At 29.2% G+C, this 24,050-nt stretch overlaps 5 protein-coding genes across 5 annotated transcripts; 4 read left to right on the top strand and 1 right to left on the bottom strand.

The window, feature by feature from the left end:
* Nucleotides 1-4,503: 4,503 nt before the first annotated feature.
* PGO_061350 (hypothetical protein) lies at nucleotides 4,504-7,262 on the top strand (the record flags this gene model as incomplete). The annotated part of the gene is made up of 2 exons (XM_028686778.1): nucleotides 4,504-6,756; nucleotides 7,008-7,262. 2 exons carry the CDS (start codon nucleotides 4,504-4,506, stop codon nucleotides 7,260-7,262), a joined length of 2,508 nt encoding a protein of 835 aa, XP_028542579.1.
* A 2,533-nt stretch (nucleotides 7,263-9,795) lies between these two features.
* Nucleotides 9,796-10,982, top strand: PGO_061340 (hypothetical protein, conserved; the record flags this gene model as incomplete). Its single annotated transcript, XM_028686777.1, has 2 exons — nucleotides 9,796-9,906; nucleotides 10,011-10,982. 2 exons carry the CDS (start codon nucleotides 9,796-9,798, stop codon nucleotides 10,980-10,982), a joined length of 1,083 nt encoding a protein of 360 aa, XP_028542578.1.
* A 2,200-nt stretch (nucleotides 10,983-13,182) lies between these two features.
* Nucleotides 13,183-13,700, top strand: PGO_061330 (hypothetical protein, conserved; the record flags this gene model as incomplete). Its single annotated transcript, XM_028686776.1, has 2 exons — nucleotides 13,183-13,428; nucleotides 13,596-13,700. 2 exons carry the CDS (start codon nucleotides 13,183-13,185, stop codon nucleotides 13,698-13,700), a joined length of 351 nt encoding a protein of 116 aa, XP_028542577.1.
* A 1,665-nt stretch (nucleotides 13,701-15,365) lies between these two features.
* On the bottom strand, nucleotides 15,366-16,556 carry PGO_061320 (merozoite TRAP-like protein; the record flags this gene model as incomplete). The annotated part of the gene is made up of 1 exon (XM_028686775.1): nucleotides 15,366-16,556. One exon carries the CDS (start codon nucleotides 16,554-16,556, stop codon nucleotides 15,366-15,368), a length of 1,191 nt encoding a protein of 396 aa, XP_028542576.1.
* Nucleotides 16,557-21,254: 4,698 nt separating this feature from the next.
* Nucleotides 21,255-23,053, top strand: PGO_061310 (conserved Plasmodium protein, unknown function; the record flags this gene model as incomplete). Its single annotated transcript, XM_028686774.1, has 4 exons — nucleotides 21,255-21,409; nucleotides 22,057-22,146; nucleotides 22,655-22,816; nucleotides 22,978-23,053. 4 exons carry the CDS (start codon nucleotides 21,255-21,257, stop codon nucleotides 23,051-23,053), a joined length of 483 nt encoding a protein of 160 aa, XP_028542575.1.
* Between the last annotated feature and the right edge of the window lie 997 nt (nucleotides 23,054-24,050).

Raw genomic sequence — 24,050 nt, 5'->3', positions numbered from 1 at the left:
TTGGTGAAGCACAACAATTTGGTGAAGCACAACAATTTGGTGAAACACAACAATTTGGTGAAACACAACAATTTGGTGAAGCACAACAATTTGGTGAAGCACAACAATTAAGGCTTGTACAATTTCTTGTTTTTTAAAAATTGATTGGACTCTGTTGCTAATCATATGTCATAAAAGAGTAAAATAAAAATGAAATAAAATAAATTACTCCCTTCTTATCTTATCATTGCTTCATTTGTAACGTAGTTATTCTTATTGTTATTGTTATTGTTAATTTTTTTTTTTTTTTTTTTTTTTCTTTTATCAAGAAAAAATCGTCCAGGCATCAGTTGTGGAAAAAAAAAAAAAAAAAATGATTTATACAAAAATAGAGTGTACAAGAGGGAGTTTATTCGCATAGATGCTTACATGCACACGTGCATAAAACTTTGCATGTATTTTGTTCCACTATAAAAGCAAGAAGCAAATATTGTGTCGGTTAGATTAATGTCGTTTGTGCAGACCAAGTTTATTGGCATTCCTGCGTTAACTAGTGTATATGTAACTATGGCCAAATTATTTTTGTTTCAGAGATTTAGGTTCTAGGTGCGGATGCAAGGAAAGCAGAACAATGGGTTACTTTTCATAGGGTTTTTATTTTTGATCGATCTAGAAATCCAAGTTAAGAATCAAAAATTTTATGGTTACAGGTTAAGGGTTTTAGGGACCCATGTTAAGGATCAAAATTTTTGAGATATAACTACACTTTTTGGGACCCCAGTTAAGTGGAGAAATATTTTTAAGGATTTTATGAACACTAATTTTAGAACATTTACTATGGCGCTTTCTGTTTAAGTTCCTCATCTGTGATGTGTGTGTGTGTGTGAGAAATATGATAGGGGTTTATTTATAATGTAGAAACTTTGAGATTGCACTTGTGCAGTGCTCATGAAGAAGTATATTATCGCTTATCAATGTTTTTCCCTGATGAATCATGGTTTAATAATTTTTTTTTTTTTTTTTTTTTTTTTTTTAAATGTAAGATACTCTTCTTCTATATTTATTTAGCAGGTGAATATTTTATTTATTAGTTGTACCAGGTTTCTGCTTCCAAACTTAATGACATTAAACATTTTTTTTTTTTTTTTTTTTTAAATGTAAGATACTCTTCTTCTATATTTATTTAGCAGGTGAATATTTTATTTATTAGTTGTACCAGGTTTCTGCTTCCAAACTTAATGACATTAAACATTTTTTTTTTTTTTTTTTTTTTATTTCGATTTAGATTGTCTGATAAGTATTAAACCGTATGAGTACATTTTAATGGTGAAGTTGTTTTATTAATTTTATTCTTATATTTTTTCTAGTGGATATATGTTTTCAAAAATTTAGGATAAAATATGAAGAGGTACAAATTTGCAGATTAGTATATCATCATTATATGTACAGTTGCATATTTACTTTTATAAAAGTTATATCAAGCATATCTCATATATTTTTGACAAAAGTGCATTCCACTTTTTTTGTTTTTTTGTCGTGTAATCATTATTAAGGTCTAAGGATCATTTTGACAGTGTAAATCTCTATAAGCATTTTTGGGGGCTGTGTTTTTTCACTTGACGCTGTTACAGATATATGCCAATAATTTCTCGTTAAAATTACAATTTTGGACGTAGTTACTTGTTTGTGTCTCTTCGTGTTTGTATTTATATTTCCATTTCTATTCTTGTGTGTATTAGGAGAAGGGGTAATATGTGAACTGTTGATGGTCTTCTATTTTGCAATCCCCATGTTGTGTTTATCTTCTTTCGGGTGTTATGCATAAGTTATTTGCTGTGCATTTTTTTTTCATCTCTATTTGTATTATCATTGTTTGGTTTAATTTTGTTATGCATAAACGTATAGGGGCTTACAAAATATATGCTGAAGGGGTGAATACAGTGCTTTATCCATTTTTTTTTTTTTTTTTTTTGGTGTCCCTTCATCATGGTTATCCTTTATAACATTTTTATAAAAAAGAAGCATTTACACTTATTTTATTTTATACAATTCATTAGTCTTATATTGATTCGCAATATATAAGGTCTAAATTTCATTTCAGTTGAGTTAAATTTTTTTTTCTGTTGTACCAATTATGAATGGGTTATATTTTTTCGTAGACATACCAAATGTGTTGCATCAAAGATGTCAACTGTTTATGGAACCAGATAACACGTAACTATATAAAAGAGACAAAGTGGGCGTGGGAATTTTATAGTGATTACTTTTGTTGTAAGATTTTCAAAATGGTATGTGTTCAATGAGATTTTGTGTAAGACAAAGATGGGGGTTAAGCGTATTAATTTTTCAGGGGGTGTAAACTTCCTTATAATATGGTATTATGTGGTATGCTATGATATGTGATGTGATTTTTTTTTTTTTTTTTCCACACTGTTGCTACCACTTGGCTGATTTTTTTTCTTTCTTGAGATGCCACCCTGAAAATTACACACATGTACATATAAATATATATAAATATATATATATATATATATATATAAATATATATATATATGCATGTATACTTACAATTGCATGCAAGAGCCAGTGCATGCTAATAACCGACATTATTGTAAACCCTTTGGAGGGCATATTTCATATAAGAATGAAGAAAAAAGGAATTCTGGTTTTCCTCCATGTAATTTTGCATCAAAATTTTTTCTCTATGAGTACTTGCAAGAAGGGTTAAATAGCAAATGTTGCTAAGAGGTGATATCAGTTATTACATTCAACAATTGAATAAATCCATTTTTCAAAGGCACGCATGCTGATACAATCGTGTCGTCTATGTACGTGCATATGTTTTTTATTTTTTTTTTGGGGGGGAGGGGCTTTCATAATTGCTTGTGCATGTGCAGTTGTGGCAGCTAGGTGTGAACTTTTTGCATGCACGGATCTAGAGAAACATTCCAATAGTTTCTTTCATCATGTAGGAAAGTATGTGTTATGAACGGAAATTTCATTTGTTGATCTAAAGATGTGTGTAGAGAAAAAAAAAAAGTGCAACAACAGATCACAGCAACCGGATGAATAATAACCTTATAACGGTTGTTCATAATGAACATCACTTAATGTTAGTGGTTTTCTGTAACACATGTTGGGGTAATATAAATCTCTACACAATAAGGTGGAGCGAATCAGCAGAACAAACTACTCTTAAGCTGTAAATTCAAAAAGAGAAGGCACTACTTTTTTTTTTATTTTTCCTACTATTAAAATATGTAATCGTTAAAAATAGAAAAATTCTTTTTTTTTTTTTTTTTTTTTTTTTTTTCAAATGTTATTAATGTTCAGGTAAACACAAAAAATTTTTAAGTCATGTTTGGGAGGACAGGTAAAAAAAAAAAAAAAAAAAAAAAAAAAAAATGAAGATATAGCGCTTCAGATGATTGTAGAATATGCTGCGTAGAAAAAAAAAGGAAAAAAAAAAAAAAAAAAAAGAACACTAAATTGGGATTAGTTTGCTTCTTTCCTTTTGTTTCATTTTTGTTTACTCTGGTTCATGCTGGTTCATGTTTGTTCTATTTTGTGGAAACCCTTCTCAACAAAATTTAAACTGCTTAAAAGGATGACAAGCAGTTGATACAACACGAAAGAGTGGAAAACCACACAGAAAAAGTAAAAAAAAAAAAAAAAAAAAACATACATGCATACAAAAAGAGAAAGAGAGAGAATAGCCTAGGAAGCAAGCAAAAAAAAAATTCGTTGGGATGATTGTTCTAGACCATAAGAATGACTTGTATTCTATGTTGTTGAAAGAAAATCATACTTATCGGAACAAGGTTCAAAACGGGTTAACAAAGTTTAACAGAACTGAATAGAACTAATCAGAGTGATAGAACTGAATGAAGCTACATACAGCTAACTAGAGGAGAGAGAGAAAAAAAAAAAAAAAAAAGGAAGAAAAAGCATCCCGTGAATATCCCTGCATATTTTATACACCACGCAATTTTTTTACGATCAAAAGGAAAAAAGATGATTGTATGCAACAGCAGGGATCATCGAGGTGTACAAAATAGAAATGTACAAGAGGTTGTAAATACAAAAGAATCGAAGGTGGCAAACATCCATGATAACTGTATGAAGAAGATCACAGGTGAGTCTAGAGTGTGTGTACAAACATGCACTTCAACTAGTGTTACATGTGTGCTCCTGCAGGTTTCCTTACATGCACACCCCCACCTGTATATTTCTTCTTTGGTGTATTTCCCCTCCATACTCGTTCCATCGTGTTTGTACCGTTTCCTTTTATTTTATTTTATTTTTTTTTTTGAGAAAAGAAGTGGTATTTCAAGAGTACCACAGTGCTAGGAGACATGGCAACTAATGATCTGCTGCAAAATTGCACACACAAAATAACTGATCTTATACCAGATCTTTTGAGAGTGCTTGTGGCTGATTATGCCTCATGTTATGCCCGGTCTTGTGACTAATATCATAACGACCCTTATATAAATACTCTTAGAGTATGAAGAGAAGGAACTAATGAAGCTCATGGAGAAATATGACATACGGAAAAACTTCGCTTGCTTTGGAGGAGCCTTTGCCCGTTTTGCAAACGAAACATACACATTTACACATAGACATTTTAGACCAAACTTAGGAATTCACATGAACATGTACCTATTCAATGATGGTATATTCATTGGGAATCATATAAAGATAATAAAATTTTCAAGATGGCATATCCTCATATACTTGTCAAATAATAAGTTATATGTTTATAAACATAGTAGACACATATGGCATCTGGAACATTTCAATGAATGGAAATACATACGCATTCCCACAAAAAATGAAATAAAAGATATACAAATAGTTTCATGTAATTATAAAGGGGATCTCTACTTTGATCACCCAAATGGTCCTCAGTATTCATTAACGGATGAATATCAACCCAATGGATTTACACATGAACATGAGACTATTGATCCTATCCACTTTTTTGGAATTGGTTTAATTGACAGTAAAGATAATTTATATGTAGGCTTAAATACAAATGTTAATTCCAAAAAAGTAAGTATCAGACAAATTAAAATGGTTACCCCTCAGTCTTTCATAAAGCACAATTTAAATATCAGCACCATATTGGTTAGCTTACCAGAGCTAACAGAACGAGACCTCAGATGTTGCAAAGTGCAAATGAAGTATGCTTCTATATTTCAGCTTTCTTATACGTATGTTTCTGGTACATCTACCAAGGCGGGGGGGAAGTTACACACAGGGATAGATGGAAGTAGCAAAGCTGCTAACAAATTCGAGGACGCTAACAAATACGAGGCTGCTAACAAATTCGAGGACGCTAACAAATACGAAGCTACTAACAAATACGAAGCTACTAACAAATACGAGGCCAATGTGTGTGATGAAAATCAGAAGATAGCTCAGAGAGAGAAAAAGAAAGAGAAAAACTCTAAGGATGTTAATTGCAAATCAGTTCATGATCATATTGACAGAAAGGAACCTAATTCTTACGCATTGGGAGATTCTAAAGAATTATTTGGTCTTAGTGAAGATGCATTGGGTATGGAGAACAAGGCACATGAGGTAAAATTGAATCCGAAGAGAAAAAGGAGAGGGGCATGGAGGAGTTTGAAAAAAGGGAAAAATTCACAAAATGGAAAGAACGAGACACGTGCATCTGAAAAAAATACAATTTTCGACGAAAGTAAACACAATGAGGTTCTAGATTTGGAAGAACCTGGATGCATATACGACTCTCACGATTGCAGTGCAATGGAAGAAATAAATAAAGAAAAAGATGATTGTAATAATTCAAAAGAGGAAGAAGACACGAAGAAAAAAAGGCTCTTCAGCAGTGTCGTCGCAGAACATGGGATGAATGACAAGGTAGTAAAACACAACAATCACAATCCTCTTGGTTCCTCCAGAATGATGAAAACAGCTAATATGGATAATAAAGATAAATCTACAAATCAAGTTAAGAATGAGGATGATAGAAAAGGAAAGATATATAAATCAGATCAGCACGTAAACGAACGAATAGTGGAGAAAACAGATTACTTCATATTCATAAAAATTTCAGATGATATTAAATTTAAAAAAAGGCTAATAAATTCCAAACCGAAGATATTGTTAACAGGTACTTCGTGTAATCATGGTTGTGTTTTATTTGAAAATAAACAAATATATTTCTGGATATATCCAAATGGAGAAGAACCCTCTTGCCACGTTTGTCCTCATAGCAGTGATGAGCACATTAATACGAATGATGAGGAAAGCAACCTGGGCAGCAACTCGGGCAGCAACAGAGAAAACAGCCGAGACAGAAATTTGGATTTTCAGAGTGATATGCACACCGATAAGGACCCATCTGTGGAAAGACAAAAAAATAGGATAATTTTCAAAAAATTGGAGTACCCAAAAATTGGAATAGTTGATGTTGTATATTGTAACAATACGTACATTATGTTGTCCGAAGATAACAATTTGTATATTTTAAAATGTCCATATTTGCACACTCTAAGAGCAGTAAATTTTTTCTTTTATCTGAAAAATTACATGTCGAAACAGTTAAATTACAAACCCAATAGTACTATTCTAACCATTGATAAAATTAAGAGCTCTAGTCTAGTTAAAATGTACCTTACTGATTACATATTGGTTACTATTCACAACACCAAGGAAATTTGTTTTACTCCAGTTTTGTTTCACAATATTTATAAGTATATGGATTCGAAGTATATCGATGTCCTTTCGACAAAATACGAGAAGCAGGTAAATACCATAACGGTAGTTTGCTATACGCCTGACTCGGTGACCCTGTTGCCAACAGTCCAAGCCTACCTCATAAGCGAGTCGTTACGAATTGGGTCGTTACAAATTTGGTAGCTACTAATCGGGCCATTATTACAAAAGTAAAACGAACCGCAAAGTGTATATTTTCTTTGGAAACATCGAGAAAATGTGCTGCTTTACCACTTCTCACCCCTAACAAATATATATGACCCTCTGTTTTTCCCATGTAGGTAACAAAATTGATTAAGGACCTAGGAGACTTCAGCATACGTGGACTCGAAAATATTTTTTCAGAGGAAGAGAAATCCATGTATCCAAATTTAATAAAGTGTAAAATGATTCGAATTTGCGCCCAAAAGAAAAATTACTTTACAATATATGTAACCCCTAACTCACTAATTGTTTGTATTTATAACATATTTGAATATTATGAAATATTGGATACATCAATATCTAATTTTTTAAGTCAGTATTACATTGTATAAGTGCAAATTTTTGCATAAAGCGTATATGAATGAGAATATGGGAAAATTCACTTGTCTCATTTAACACAAAGTGGAAATTTTTTTTGATCCACTCAATTTGTTTTGCTTCCCTTTGTTTTGCTTCCCTTTGTTTTGCTTCCCTTCGTTTTGCTTCCCTTTGTTTTGCTTCCCTTTGTTTTGCTTCCCTTTGTTTTGCTTCCCTTTGTTTTGCTTCATTTTGTTTTTCTTTGATTTGTTTTATTGTACGTTGTATTACTGCGTTCTGTTTTGCTCTGATTTGTTTCATTTTTTTATATCATTTAAATGAAGCTTGTCTGCAGTAATGTGATTTGTTCTGTTATGCTATACCCAGTTATGCCTTGTTTTGGTTTTCTCTTGACTCCTTTTTTTTTTTTTTTTCTTTTTTTAAATACAGACATTTGTGATTAACGGTTGATAATTTTCTGTAGACCATTTCGACCGTGTGCATTAGTTTGCATTTGCCTACACACGTTAGAATCATACGTAGGCAGACAAATGGGTTATATATGTGAGGTATTCAGCTTTAAAAAAAAAAAAAAAAAAAAAAAAAAAAAACATAAAGAGATGAAGCAAAAATAAAAATAAAATAAGGCATTTAAATGATTATATATTTTAAATTTCTCTATGGATTCCATAACCGTTCATTCTATTTCCCGACAGGGTTGACTGACACATTTACGATTTTTACTCTGCTTCCGACGTACTCCTACCACAGCCACATATACATACACACGTGCAGTGGATTGTTGAATTGAAAAACTATAAACATAATTACATTTGGCAAGAATAATTTACCATGATATTAATTAGGTATAATCTTGAAAGGTCAATTGGCAACACTGGTGATATAATGGAAGCAGCAGAAGTAGAGAAAATTTTACCTTGCACAGAATTAACAAAAAAAAAAAAAAAAAAAATAGCTATTTTACTTTATATTATTTTACTATTATTTTATTTTTTTTTTTTTTTCAATACAAATTACATGCTGCAATTAAAAAAAAAAAAAAAAAAAAAATATTTCCAGCGCTGTCCAAATTTTTTTTTTTTCTGAACAAGTCATGCTAAAATGCAAAAAAGTTTGTACCAACGTTGGTTTACACATATTTATACGCATAAATACATGTACATATATATATATATATTTTATTATTATTATTTTTTTTTTTTTTTGTTCATAAATTTGTGGCAATAGAGAGAAAAACGGGGGGGAATTTTACAGGGAAGCTGTTTTTAAAAATAGCACACACACATGCACACACAAAAAAAAGAAAAATAAAAAAAAAAATATATATAAATATATATAAATATATATAAATATAATTATATAAGCATATAAGTACAAACACAACGCACGCTTTTTTTATTTTATTTTGTTTTTTTTTTTTACGGCTTTTCCTGTACTCGCAAATTACACTTCATAAGTCTAACACTTGATTGAACGTCCATTAAGTTATGCACATGTTTTAATTTACAAATATACATGAAAGTAGAAAAATAAGTTTTGTGAAATTTTTAATCTAAACTTACAAGCACACCCCTTTTTTTAAAATCCAGTACCTAAAAGACATTTTTTTTTTTTTTTTTTCTTAACAGGGGGATTAAGTAATGCAACTGTCGGACCATGAATTGGTGTAAATGAGTCTGATGTTGTCTAAACTTATCCAAAACACATCAAAAATATGTAAATGTAAAAAACATGTCAGAATATATGATCAAAACATATCCATCACTAAGCGAAGAAGTTCAATTTAACTCAAACAATTGTTACCGCAAGCCCCATATGCTTGGTTTAAGATTGATCAAAAAAATTATTTCTCCTTCATACAAGTTTTTTTTTTTTTTTCTTTTTTTTTCATCTTTTTCTATCTCCATAGTTCTTCATATTTATATGTGCTTTGCCAATGGGGGGACCTGTCACTATAAGAGTAAAATGGAAGCATAAGAATTATTTTCTTTAAAGGGAATACGTTAATAAAAATATAACATAAAAATTTATTGAGTTCATATTATTTTTTTCAGTAAAAAGTGGACAACTCATTTTGTACAGTTTATGGTACGTCTTTTTTTTTTTTTTTTTTTTTTTTTCTATTTCACAGATTGGTTGCTTTAAGTTTTTCACGCTGCAGACAAATATGAGTTTTTATAATTTTTCTTGTTATGTACGTGTGTGCGAATTTACAACCTCTCTCCAAGAATAAACACTCACCTTTTTTTCTTGTTTTTTTTTTTTTTTTTTTTTTTTTTTTTTTTTTTTTTTTTTTTTTTACCTCTTATTTTTTGTTTTTTTATTTTCATAAATATTTTAATTTTTATATTTTTTTTTTTTTTTTTTTTTTTTTTTTCTTATTATAATTATTTTTTTTTTTTTTTTTTTTTTTTTTTTTTTTTTTTTTTTTTTTTTTTTTTTTTTTCTTCTTTTGTAAACCTGGTCCACATACTGCCCAGTCGTATACCATTTATTTTTACCTCTCTTTAATTTTCCCAATATCGACTGTGAAAATATTCCATAAAAATGTGCGACAGCATTTGCAGAAATGAAAAAAAATATGTTCTAGGGCCTGCACCCACATTTCTGTCGAATACTGCCCACGATTTGACTTGCGCTACTATGGAGGATTACGCTGTTTTAGAAGTACGATAGCCAAGTGTGCAGAGAGATCGATTCAATTATGTTCCCCAACACAAGCACAATTACACATTTGCACATTCATCTCCCCTTCTCCCAAGACAGGAGCAAAATCGGTAATCAAAAACATAGTTCAAGAAACGACAATCAATGTACCAAAAATAGAGTATAAAGAGAAAATCGTTCATGTGCCCAGAGTTGAATATCGAACGTACCCAGTAATTAAAGACGTGGAGAGACCAATATATCAAGACAGATATAGATATAAAAATGTGGAAATTCCACAAAAGAAACTTCGAGTAAAACCAGTGTACAAGGTGGTAGATGTTCCTAATTACAAATATGTAAACAAATATGTAAAAAGAAAATATAAAAGATTTCAATATGTTCCTAAGGAAGTACAAGTGCCATTTAGACCAAGAAGAGAAATATATACAGAAATTCCAACTCCTAGATATATCCCTCAATATGTAGAAAGTGGTCCCATTACACCAGAACATTTTTTTAATAATTCTTATAATAATGAAAAACAATTACCACTTTTCGAAGGATACAATGACAATTTTTTAAGTATGATGAATCCATTTAGCAAATATAATAACAGAGAAAAGGGTAATTGTTTTTTGAGTTGTCTTTGTAATGGAAAAAATGAGGAATCAATTTATGAAATGGATCCTCTACTTTTTTCATCGGCACCGTATACACATAGTAATTATAATTCATGTGACATGGAAAAAAGTTATGAATTTACTCCTGAATCTTATAACATGTTACCATTTAACACTTATCCACTTGTTATACATAAAAGGAAAAATAATTTCTACGATAAAATGATTGAAACAACTTCTAGTTTGTTGGCAGCAGCAGGAGTATCTCTCATTTTGGCAGGTAAATTGAGTATTCAAGGTATATCTCTACTTTTAGGGGGAAATGAGAAAAAGGAAGATTCAATTAAAGGTACATATACTAATGCAGATGAAGGGATCCCAGATAACAATAATAAAGATACACAAAATAAGGGGAATCAAATTGAGGGTAAGCAATTTGTGAAAAAAAGTGACAAAAAAAAGTAAAACAGTTACGTAATTATTGGTCCTCCCAAAGTGTATTTTATGTGGGAATGGGAAAAAAAAAAAAAAAAAAAAAAAAAAAAAAAACTAGCCATTCTTAAACATTTTGACGCTTGCCATGTGCATTTCAAATATATTTTTCTGACAAGTAAAATTGTGCAGTAAAAATGTGCAGGTAAAAAAGCATATGGTTACACAGTTTTTACACAAATCCGTGGAGCACAACGTAGAACTTGTTTTGGACATAAAAAGAAGTCGAAAAATGGTTAATGCGAATTAAGGCATAATTGAAAATAAACTCTTTAAATATTATTCGAATTATAATATTTAACGTTTTTCTTTTTTCTTTTTTTAATTCTTCACCATTTATTTACACAAGCTTTTTCCATGCTGCATCATTTATTTTATCCTTTTATTTTATTTTCCCTTTTTTTGTAAGAACATAACAAGAGGCATGTACTGCGTTCCTTCTTTTGAAATCCCTCAATTGTATTTATTTATATTTTTTTACGCACATTACAAAAGGAAAAAACAAAAAAAAAAAAAAAAAAAAAAAAAAAAAAAAACGTTGACTTTTTTTCCGCTTTTTTTTTGGCATATTTCCCATTTGTTAGAGAATAATGAGATAGTAAAAAATACCTGACCTGTGCAGGTAAAAAGTAACAAAATCATCTGTCCATGTTCATGTACAAGAATATATATAATGACATCGGTTATAAGTTCTAAATCACATTTCTACACACTCCACAACAGATAATGTCGTAATTACAACTTTTTCCTTTTCAAAGGTGTGTGTCTTTACAAAACACATGCAATTAGTATAGATTCTTTAAAGGAATATATTTTCTCCCCATTTTTGCTATTTATGCTAAAAGGACAGGAAATAATATATCAACAAAAATGTTTTTTTTTTTTTTTTTTTTTTTTTTTTTTACATTTACGATGTATAACAATTTATACACAAATGGATATCCAAAATTAAAATGACTAAATTAGGAATGAAAGAAACAGAAAAATTTATTTCACAAAAGGTGTTGATAAATGGATGATATACAATGATAGCAGAAAATTTATTTCGAATATGATAAGCTATTTTTTACAGTGTTACTGTTTCATTTTGTGTCTTTGTTTTAAAATGTAAGATTTATTTTAGTATAAGCCACGGAAATGGAACTGCAGCTATTTGTACAACACATTGGTATATATTTCCTCAACGATTTTATTAAACATGTAAAAATCTCTTAAAATGGCAATTTTTTTTTTTATTTTTCTTACTTCTTTATCTTTTTACTTCTTTGTTTTATTATTTTTATTCTCTTTTTGAGAAAACTGAGTGATGATGGTGCTATGAATTCTTCTTACATAAACCTTTTTTTCAAAAATGCTAAAGATCGTTTTACTCCTTCACCATGTTCAAACTAAAAAACGCTCATCTTTTAAGCATGTGCATATCAACACATTAAATGTTTATCATCATCTGTGTTTCCAATATGACATATTCTCAAAAAAAAAAAAAAAAAAAAAAAATAAAAGGTGGTGACTAATTATTAAGTGCATTTTTTTTTTTTCTTCAAAAATGTTCGCCTCTCCAAATTCCTTATGTATATATACGTGCCACAGTAAACTTTAGCAATATTCATATTATTTTAGCACATACATATATTTTTTTTTTTCTTATTTTTTACCAACTTAATAATTATGCGCTATGTGCCCGAGAAATGTAATACAAATGAATTTTTAAAATACACATGTGGGGGGGTACTTTTTCGCGTAGCAAAATTTCCGTTTTGTTAGTCCCTTTTGGGATTTAATCATGTGTAAATACATAAAAACATGTATGAATGGAAGCATGAGTAGAATATCATATGAACGCTTATTACTTGCTACAGTTTTAACAAAAATCGTTACTATTCAGTTTCAAGCGATTATATACGCAGGAAGCACTGTACGATGAAGTTTATTAGCCAATTTTTTTTTACGTTTTTTACTCTTTTTACGTTTTTTACGTTTTTTTTTATTTAACCATCACATGTTCACTGCTTTGCTGATTAATGAATTTTCACTTTGAATAACACTTTTGAAGTCTACTGTTAAATTTACAAGTGCAAAGCTAGGTAATTCTAGCCACGGCAAATAAATACAAGTGATTACATAGTCCACCTATATATATATATGTGCAGCACTTTACAACTGTCGCGCAAAAATGTTAACGAGAAACTTCAGCCGAGAAGCGTTAAAAAGGGTGAGTAGTTCGCGGTGTGTCAGTAAAAATTTAGGTTATGTGAAAAATGAAATGAAAATTTCCAACTTGATGACAAAAAGAAATATATCCTTCACGAGAATTCATTTAACACACTATCTGGAGGATTATTACACGTCGTCAGAAATTGCCACTAATATGGTATCACCCATGTCTGAATATGTTTGGTGGAGTTGGCTTTTCCTAAAGGTAGGATAGGAAGTTATATAAACCTGTTATTATGTACATGTGCATTTTTCATGTTCATATATTTTTATGTATATGTACAATATTAGAGAAGAATTTCCAGCTTAAACTTGTCAAAAGAAGCAACTAATTTTTTTTTTCTTTTTTTTTTTTTTTGCAAAAATGAGTAGGCCGCTATAGTTTTTGGTACATTATTCCATTCAAACTATTATTTTACGGGAAAGGCATTACCAAAAGTTCAAGGAAATTCTCAATTGTGTGAAGATTCATGGTGATATTTTTATCCCCTGTAATGATCTACGAAAATTCTATTAAACTACATCAATAAAAATAGAACACCATTTGAAGTATTTTTTTTTTTTTCTATTTTTTTATTTCACAACCATTTTCAGTTTTAACGTTTTTCGATTACCCAGTACTGGTACTCAGCTCAGCCTAGCTTACCTTAAATATCTTTCTCCATTTCACTCCTTGCTTTTTTTTATTTTATTTTTTTTTTTTCCCCCCTATTTTATTTCACTTAAAAAACAACATTTGCACACATGTGAAACTCATTAAGAGACATTTTTAATTACAATATATATCCTCCCCCACAAAGAAATAAAATAAAATAATAATAATAAACACTTACCATGCGACGTAGACACTTTTTGCCCCCTTGTGTATTCAAACGAAGTGTCAAAAATTTCCTCTCAATACAACAATGACATTTTAAATTTGAATTCCGGTATATAACTATCACACATATACAAACACAAACACTGTGGTAAGTGGAAAAGTTTAATTAACCCAAGTCAGGATATTTTGTTCACATGTTAACATATTTTTTTTTTATATTTCTTTTCTTTAAGGGGACAGGATTATACATTCATTAACACAAACATACTTGCATGCATATAGGTAGGTACCTATATATTTTTTCGATTTAAAGTAGAAGTAATTCAACTCTGAATTTTTACGCTTACGTATTAGTGTACATATCATGAGATTAAAAAAAAAAAAATGTGTGCATGTTCATATTAAGTGAGAAAAAAAAAAAAAATTTTAAGAAATGGAAAAATTTAGACTAAGTAAAAGTTTTTTTTGAACCATGCTTTGGAAATTAAGATGAAATATAAATACCAAAATGGATAGAAGGCGGAAATGAAAAGTGTCCCAAATTGGTTAACAAAAAAAAAAAAAAAAATGATAAAAAATAGAAAAGTGATAAAAAAGAAAAAGCTCGTTCGTGCGTCTTAACAGTTATAGAGCTTAGCGCCTTGCGGAAAAAAAAAAAAAATTTTTTTTAAAAGAAAAAAAAAAAAAAAACAAGAATATGTAGAGATAAGGGGGGGGGGAGGGGGGAGAAGGTGTAAGTTTATCAATGATGGTTTTTTTTTTTTTTTTTTTTTTTTTTTTTTCATTTTTTCTTTCTTTTATATATATATATATATATTTTCCTTCCCCACGCAAAATAAAATAATGTACAGATTACGACCATTGTTTACCTTTTCATTTGATGGAAAACCAGGAGGTGTACTTTGATAATCGCACAACTAGCATACCTCACAAACTTGAAAATAGAAAAAAAGAGAAGAAGAAAAAAAAAAAAAAAAAAAATTTTTTTTAGGCACTTCCCTATGTTGGAATACCATTTTAATCATGTTCTTGTGTGTGTGTCTTTGTCTTTACATTTGATTGAATGGAAACAAAATGGATATATAGGAAGTGTGTATATATGTTATTTTATTTTCGTGGTTTTGGTTCTTATTTGATTTATTAATGTGAGTGAGACCATGCATGTACTTCAAATGTGACACTTTTTCCCTCAAAATTTTGTTATTGCGATTGTTAGAATGTTCTTAAGTATATACAAGTATGTATATATATATATATATATATATATATATATGTATATGTATACACGTGGTGGCAAAAAGAATAGGTGTGACATCCATCAATTACCCAATTGCCCAGAACTCATCTTCATACATAGATTTATTATTTTCTTTAACCTTTATGTCATCATTGAAAATGACTTCGAAATTTTCAGGTTTTTCCTCTTCGGATAGTTGATTATATTTTCCAGCATACATAGCATAACTAGCAGCACTTCCAGTTAAGAGAAAAATGATACCCATACCACTAGCAATGTAGGTTTGGTTAAAATTGGGTGCACCTCCTGTTTTTTCCCCCCCTGTATTATGCTTTTTTCGTGATTTATTTTCCTCATGTTCATATTTTTCTCCTTGCTGTTCATATAAATAGTTTCTATTAATATGTTTTGGGATAGCATTAATTTGTTTCACACTTTCTCCAGGTAACGTGGGAAATTTGTCTGATTTATTATCACGAAAACTTTTTGATTTCTTTGGTTCACTAGATAATCCTATTTTTGCTTCATCTACTTGGTTGCTATTGAGATCATAGATGCTTTTATTCTCTTCTTTTTCTTCCTCGCCCTTGTTACTATCTTTCTTCTCCAATGTTGTATCTATCATATGGTTTGCATTATCTGTTTTTTCATCGCTTTGTAGAGACCCCTGATTGGTATCAACATGAGTAATTTCTTCAGATGGTGATGTTGTGGAGAGAGTAATGTTATGATTTCCTATATTTTTATGATGCAAATTATTCATAACATGTGCAAAACTGTTCTTCGTATGATCATTTTTTTCTTCCTTTTGTGTACTTTTTTCAATAAATGTAACATCTGTGTTATCACCTGTAACGGGCAGGCGACTTTCTGTCTCCATCACATTTTCGAAATTGTCATTTTGTTTTTCCTCATCAACATGTGCCTCGTTATTATTATCAAAATTAATGGTTATATTGTTTCTAGCATTTTGTTGCTCTGATGCATTGGGGTCACAATCTTGTTCTTCCCGAATGAATGGACAATTAGTAACATTTCTACTTCTCTTTCCATTTACACAAGTTGACCACGCACTCCAATTGTCACATTTTGTACATGTCTGTTTTTCCGTTAATGATTTATCTGTTAAACATATTCTTGTGGAAATTCCATCCTTACAAGTAGACCATGAATCCCATTGTTTACATTCCCTGTTTTCAACATGCTTACAATGTATTTGTTTCAACCAAAAAAAAAAAATGTTTAACAATAATGATGTTAAGCTAGCGTTTTTCATTTTTATTTCATTATTTTGGTAAAAAAAAAAAAAAAAAAAAAAATACAGCTAATTTTTTGTGATTTGCCTGTACTGTTCAGGCAATTTCTTCAACTACCTTAAAAAAAAAAAATGGCTAGGGTGGTACGAACATGTAAACGCACACACGAAAACGAAAACGAAAAAAAAAAAAAATAATGAAATAGTAGAATAATGAAATAGTAGAATAATGAAATAGTAGAATAATGAAATAGTAGAATAATGAAATAGTAGAATAATGAAATAGTAGAGTAACGAAATAGGAGAGTAATGAAATAAATAACTATTCATATATGTTTACATGTGTACACATTGCTGGGTAGGCAAAAGGTGAACACTGACAAATACGATTATATCATTATTCAGATCACTCAAAAACAGAGGTGTCTAAAGGTTGGGGGAGCGGTACATTAAAGCTAATCAAATAATTATAAAAATTTTAAAAGCAACAACAACAAAAAATAAAATAAAATAATAATAAAATAAATAAATAAAATATAGTTACACATGAGAAAAAAAAAAAAAAAAAAAAAAAACTGATATTTACCTATACCATACTAATATCTGTCTAATGAACATAAGTAGTAACAACAATTCTACTTACAATTAAAATAGACAATGTAAGTTTGTGAGGAACATGAAGATAGGTATGTCGAACTCTTTACATGTAAATATGTAAAAAGTATAAGCAAACAGATTATCACTATTCACATATATATAATACTTTTTTTCTTTTTTCTTTTCTTTTTTTTTCTTTTTTTGTTTCTTATGCAGCACAGTTATCCCCCTTTTTTTCTTCTCATCAGTGCATGGAAATGTAAAGCTGTTAGGAAAACACCAAAGAGTAAAACAATGCGCTCCTAAAATTAAAACATTTGTACATGTGGAGTTACAAGGGGATACAAAAAAAAAAAAAAAAAAAAAAAAAAAGAAAAGGAAGTATTTTCTAGATCATAAAAAAGACTAACAAATATTTTTACTCAAAATTATGCAGGGGATTTTAATCACCTTAATATGGTCTGAGGAAGGTGCAAAAACATGAGACGATGTTTGCGTTTTTTTGCTTTTCTACGCACTTGTGTTTTTATCATTTACATTTTTAGCCATATGCATTTTTAGCCATATGCATTTTTAGCCATATGCATTTTTAGCCATATGCATTTTTAGCCATATACATTTTAAGTCATATACATTTTAAGTCATAGACATTTTAAGTCATAGACATTTTAAGTCATGTGCATTTTCAGTCACATGCATTTTCGGTCACATGCATTTTCGGTCACATGCATTTTCGGTCATTTACATTTTTTCCGCTTTAAGCATTCATTCATGCGCATTGGTTAGTAAATTCCACAGGTCATGTGTGAGGGGAGATGTGCGTTTTTATATGAACATGTGCAAGGTCAAAATGGAGGGTAATAGTCGTGCACAATAAAAAATATTAATATAAAAATAAAACAAAAAAAAATGAAGATGCTAAAAATGGTGAAAATATTGAAAACAAAGAAGATAGTAAAAATGGTAAAAAAAAATAATATGAAGGTAAAGCAAAGCGGTAGAATAAACACTCACACACAAAAATAAGCCTAATGAATGTATAACAAAGTCTCCATACTTTTGCTTCGAATCCCCATGGTAATGAATCCCAACGAATGAGTAATTTGTGGTTTACTAAATGTAAGGCAGGAGAAAGGTTATAACAAAAGTGATAAAAAAGGGTAGAAAAGTAATGTGAACGGTTAAAATTCACAGAAGACGATGGAACTAATTGTAGATGAAACTTAAAGTCGTATCTAACCTTTTTAGCAACATTAATTAATGTTGTTCAAAAAAGAAATAGAAAACGAAAAAAAGAGCATTCCTTGATTTATGGGAGAAATGAAACGGTAGCAATATTACACATTTTGAAAAGTAATTTTTGTGCGTAAATAAATCTGCATGTAGAAAAAATAGTGAGTTAATAAAGTGGAAAAAATAACAAATTGGCGAAACTGAACATTGTATAAACTATTAACCTGCTAACTCCTGAACTAAACATATCACGGTGTTTATTTATTTTTTTTTTCAAAGATATGATAGAATCCTCATTTTGGTGTAAAATGTTGTGTGTCACTTATTAATAACACAAAGATCCTTTTTTTTTTTTTTTTTTTTTTTTTTTGCAATTTCACTTGTATGTGCTTAATGTAGAAGGCATTGCATTTAATGGTGTGTTCATTTGAGGTGTGGGTTCTTAATAAAAAAAAAAAAAAAAAAAAAAAAAAAAGGCGTTCAAAAATAAATCAAAATGGTGGGAAAAATATCAACAAATGGTGAAAAAAAAAAAAAAATTCCACGAAAAATCCACATAACAAAGTTAAATAAATTTAACACAACATAGTTATAAGAGGGAGAAATTTTAAAGTCATTCATTTTTTATTTATTGTACTCTATTATATTATATATATATATATATATATATATTTGTTTTTCCCTTTATACCCTATTTTACAAAAATGTAGATGAAGGAGCTAGCCAATTGTAGATCTGTGCGAATGTGTAATATGATTCTTTAAACTTCAGAAAAAAGAAAAAAAAAAAATTAAGGGTATGAAAAAATTATTAACTATAGTTATTAAAAAATATGTATAGCTCTATTAGCTCTTCTTTTTTTTTTTTTTTTTTTTTTTTTTTTTTTTTTTACCTTAAGCAAACGACTTCTATTGATCTTTTCTAGTGAAAACTTTGCTAACATTTTTATTTACTGTCTCTTAAAAATATATACACATATATATATATATATATATATATATATATATATATGTACATGTACATGTTAAGGTGAACTGGAATTATAAAACGAGTTAAGAAAGGAAATAGAAAAAAAAAAAAAAAAAAAAAAAAGAAGAAACCAAATTAGTCTCGATTGCTTATGTGCCGAAACGTGTGATATCTTTAATATTCATGGTAACCGAAAGAATAAATGTACACATAAATTATTTCATAAATATATAACTGAACCCTTTTTATTCATAATTATTAATGCTTAGTTGTAATTTGCACATTCTCGTTTAAACCGTTTTCTGGTTACACTAAAATTTCCGTACAACGACAATGTCATCTTTTCAAATTTAACTTGGCGTTAGAAACTGCTTAACTTTTGTTCCTTTGGAGTGGAAAGGTACATTCCCCCCCTCCCCTTATACATGCCTTGGGAGAAAATGCAAAAACAAGTAGATTGGTAAGTCTACCTTACAGTTACATACACACTTAAGTGTAAACGTTCTGTATGTGCGTGTGTGTACGTTCGTGTGTACGTTCGTTTGTTATTTTTTATCTTTCTGCAGAACAAAGGGCTTCACACACATATGCACACACGCATACATGCGTTGATGATTAAAGGAAGATGTTACTTTTTTTATGAGTAAATATAATGCTTTCCTTGACACAGTAAAAGACTGTCTTAAAAAAAAAAAAAAGAGTAGGAAAATTATTGTTACTCTCATAAATATAAGGAAAAAGTCTTTTTTTTTTTTTTTTTTTTTTTTTTTCCATTTATTTTTCCTCTTGTTACCGCTTAACATGTATATATATTTTTTACGTGGTGAAAAAGTACAAATAATGCATATTCGTTACAAAAAAAAAAAAAAAAAAGAAAAAAAGAAACGGGAATTACTTGCACGAGATAATAATTCATGGAGAAGGGGATTTGAAAGATAAGGTATGTTTTTATTTATCCTATTCGATTGTTCACTTTGTAATTTTTCTATTTTTAAATGAACACTATTCGTTTATTTACTTCTGTGGTGTGTGTGGTAGAGAAAGAAACGTGATGACGTTTATATGGAAAATTGTTACAATTTTCTTCACGCACATTTTCACCATTCAGCATTAAAAGGTATAGAAAAAAAAAAAAAAAAAAAAAGAGAAAAAAAAAAAAAAAAAAAAAAAAAAAAAAAAAAAAAAAAAAAAAAAAAAAAAAAAAAAAAAAAAAAAAAAAAAAAAAAAAAAAAAAAAAAAAAAAAAAAAAAAAAAAAAAAAAAAAAAAAAAAAAAAAAAAAAAAAAAAAAAAAAAAAAAAAAAAAAAAAAAAAAAAAAAAAAAAAAAAAAAAAAAAAAGGAAAAAAAAAAAAAGGAAAAAAAAAAAAAGGCAAAAAAAAAAAAGGCAAAAAAAAAAGGCAAAACAAAAAAGGCAAAAACAAAAAAGGCAAAACAAAAAAGGCAAAAAAAAAAAGGCAAAACAAAAAAGGCAAAAAAAAAAAAAAAAAAAAAAAAAAAAAAAAAAAAAAAAAAAAAAAAAAAAAAAAGGAAAAAAAAAAAAGGGAAAAAAAAAAAAAGGAAAAAAAAAAAGGAAAAAAAAAAAAGGAAAAAAAAAAAAAGGAAAAAAAAAAAAGGAAAAAAAAAAAAGGCAAAACAAAAAAGGCAAAAAAAAAAAAAGGCAAAACAAAAAAGGCAAAAAAAAAATGACAAAAACAAAGACAAAAGAGTAAATTGAAGAAAACAACATGCAATGATCAAAAGTTGTGTTTTCATACACATACACACACGACATTGTCATGCACAACCGGAAAATTATATTCTTTCAAAATTTATAAAAGGGAAAAAAAACCAAAGCGAAAAAGATTTCATTTCATCCCATGTGTAAAAAACAAGCACGCTAGACGAATACCTCATCCACATATAAACTTCTTAATGGTAAATAATGAAAGATCAAAAGGAAATAGATGTTAAAACAATAAATAACACGGATGATAAGGAAGATCAATCATTGGAGGAAGGAGGAAATATCTTAAATTCAGAAAAAAAGAAAGAACACAATGAAAATTGCTTGGAACAGATAGAAGATCCACCAAATAGGTAATTTAAAAAAAAAAAAAAAAAAAAAAAATGTTGCAATGAAAAAAAAAAAAAAAAAAGACTTGAAATTTTATGTAAAAAATGACAAAACAGAACAAGTGGGATGTGAAAACATTTAAGAAATATCAGAACAAGGTATACTGGTGAACGATTTGATAAACAACATCGTAAAAAATTTTGTTTTACATTGTTTATGTCAAAATTGAAAAGTAATAAAAACTTTGTTATCGATTATATTATTCTCCAAGGAGAAGACAAAAAAAAAAAAAAAAAGTGCTCCATAGACACACAAAAAATTAACACCCATGTTGGTTTTTACATATTCATTGAATGGTTAGCGAACGATTGAATAAAATCGTGTGTAGATGACTTGATATATGCTATCAGATTTAAGAGAATTTCTACAAAGATTTAGAATGCAAAATAGTGAAAATATTAAACAATGAAAAAACGTAACAATGTGTTACACATTTGATTTGACGAAAATATATATATTACATAACTCGTTTGGAAAAGCTCTAATAAGTTTTGTGAATATTTGAATTCCTTGGATCTTTATTTACACAATTATCATACTGATGTATTTTTTTTTTTTTTTTTTTTTTTTTTGACGCTCTTTCCTTACCTCCGATATGGGAAATTTGCAGAAGTGTATCATCCAGAATGAGTAAAATGTACAAGTTGGAAAATACAGTTGCTCAGTGTATAGCTAGAGAAGCACTTGAGAAAGCGTCCAAGTAAACAAGAATGAAAAATGCAAAAAAATAAAATAGAGAAAGAAACAAACAAACCAATAAACATGATTGTCCACAACATTGTAAATACTTTCTCCAGTTTTATGACCTGTCACCCTGGGGTTGAAGAATTTTCGCTAATCTTTTTTTTTTTTTTTTTTTTTTTTTTTTTCCACTTTGCTATTTCTCCATTTTGCTATTTCTTCACTTTGCTATTTCTTCACTTTGCTATTTCTTCACTTTGCTATTTCTTCACTTTGCTATTTCTTCACTTTGCTATTTCTCCACTTTGCTATTTCTCCACTTTGCTATTTCTCCACTTTGCTATTTCTCCACTTTGCTATTTCTCCACTTTGCTATTTCTCCACTTTGCTATTTCTCCATTTTTCTATTTCTCCATTTTGCTATTTCTCCATTTTGCTATTTCTCCATTTTGTTGTTTTTCCATTTTTATGACACGTGGCAATAGTAAGATGATACTTTTATTTTTCCTCCTAACACATCATTACAGAATTATTTCCAAAAATGAACGTGTACAGAAAGAATATAATGGCATAGGATTAAACAATGGTGATGAAGGCTGTGACTCGAGGGAGCGTTTAGACACATACTGGAAAGGTGAACGTATGAACTGTGCCCAAAGTGAGACAGACACACAACCAAAATGGAATTGGTAAGGAGGAAAAAAATGAGAACGCGCGAGACGTATGCATGCGAAGGCGTATAAACGTGCATACTTTTGCATACACACATATATGTACATAAATGTATGTATATATATGTATATATATATGTATACATACCCGACCTTCCTTTCCAACCTCCTACGTACAGCCTGCATGGTGCACAACCCATAATGCTTGGTAATAACAAGGAACTTCTGGAAAAACTGAAAAGCAGATTGATATAACTCGTGAGTAGAAGAACTATATGAGATCTCCTTTCCTATGACAAATCCTTTGCTTGAATTACATTTCGCTATAGTGTACATTTTTTATATTCTGCATTTTTTTTTTATTTTAATCATTTTATCTCTCCACCCTCATTGATGCATTTCATTCTTAATTAAATTGGTTTTAGTAATTTCCACGAATATATTTCTCTTTTCTGATGAAAGAGATGAAAAGTAATTTCAATGAATTCTCACATGCTGATGATGATGAGTGCAAATTTTACTTCCCACTTCTTTTACATGTTACGCTGTTACACCGTGCCCACGCATGCTCGTCTACATGTGTCTGCATGCACCTATGTGTGTGAATTTATATTTTTGCACATTTATGTATACATGATTTTGTACTAAAATTTTTTTTTACCATAAATATGCTAATCTGCTCAGTTCTAAGGGAAAAAAAAAAAAAAAAAAAAAAAAAAAAAAAAATCAGCATTCTGTAATATACAAAAAAATGTAAGACATCTTCGAGTGTTAAATTTTTCGTAAGAACCAATTAAACTTTAATTATCTGTATATACAACAACTACCTTTCTTTTTACCCATTCTGTAACATATTTGAAATAATGCAAGTGTATATATATATATATATATGAACAAAATACACAATGCTCCCAATTAATTCTTTTCATCACATGACCTTAATGTGTGTACAGCACGGGGTGTATAGTAAGCCTCTCTCCTCAGGGCGTGAGAGAATGCAGTATGATGGTTAAGAAGAGAAGACAGAACCCGGGTAAACATTACATCCATGTAATCACATAATCGTGAAGACACTCGTATTGTTTTTACTACAACTGTACAATGCGACCTGTTCATCAAATTATAATACAAGAGACATGAAAAAATTATGCACTATGGGCCGTTCTCTGGAAATATAACAAAAAATAATTTTTTTTTTTATATGCCCTGTATACACCTGAAAATGTAGTTCCATAATTTTTACTTTCATTTT

The sequence above is a fragment of the Plasmodium gonderi genome (genome assembly GCF_002157705.1).
Source record: "Plasmodium gonderi DNA, contig: Chr06, whole genome shotgun sequence".
Classification (NCBI taxonomy): Eukaryota; Apicomplexa; class Aconoidasida; order Haemosporida; family Plasmodiidae; genus Plasmodium; species Plasmodium gonderi.
The sequence above is the reverse complement of the archived record's forward strand: the minus strand, read 5'-3'. Positions and strand labels throughout refer to the sequence as shown.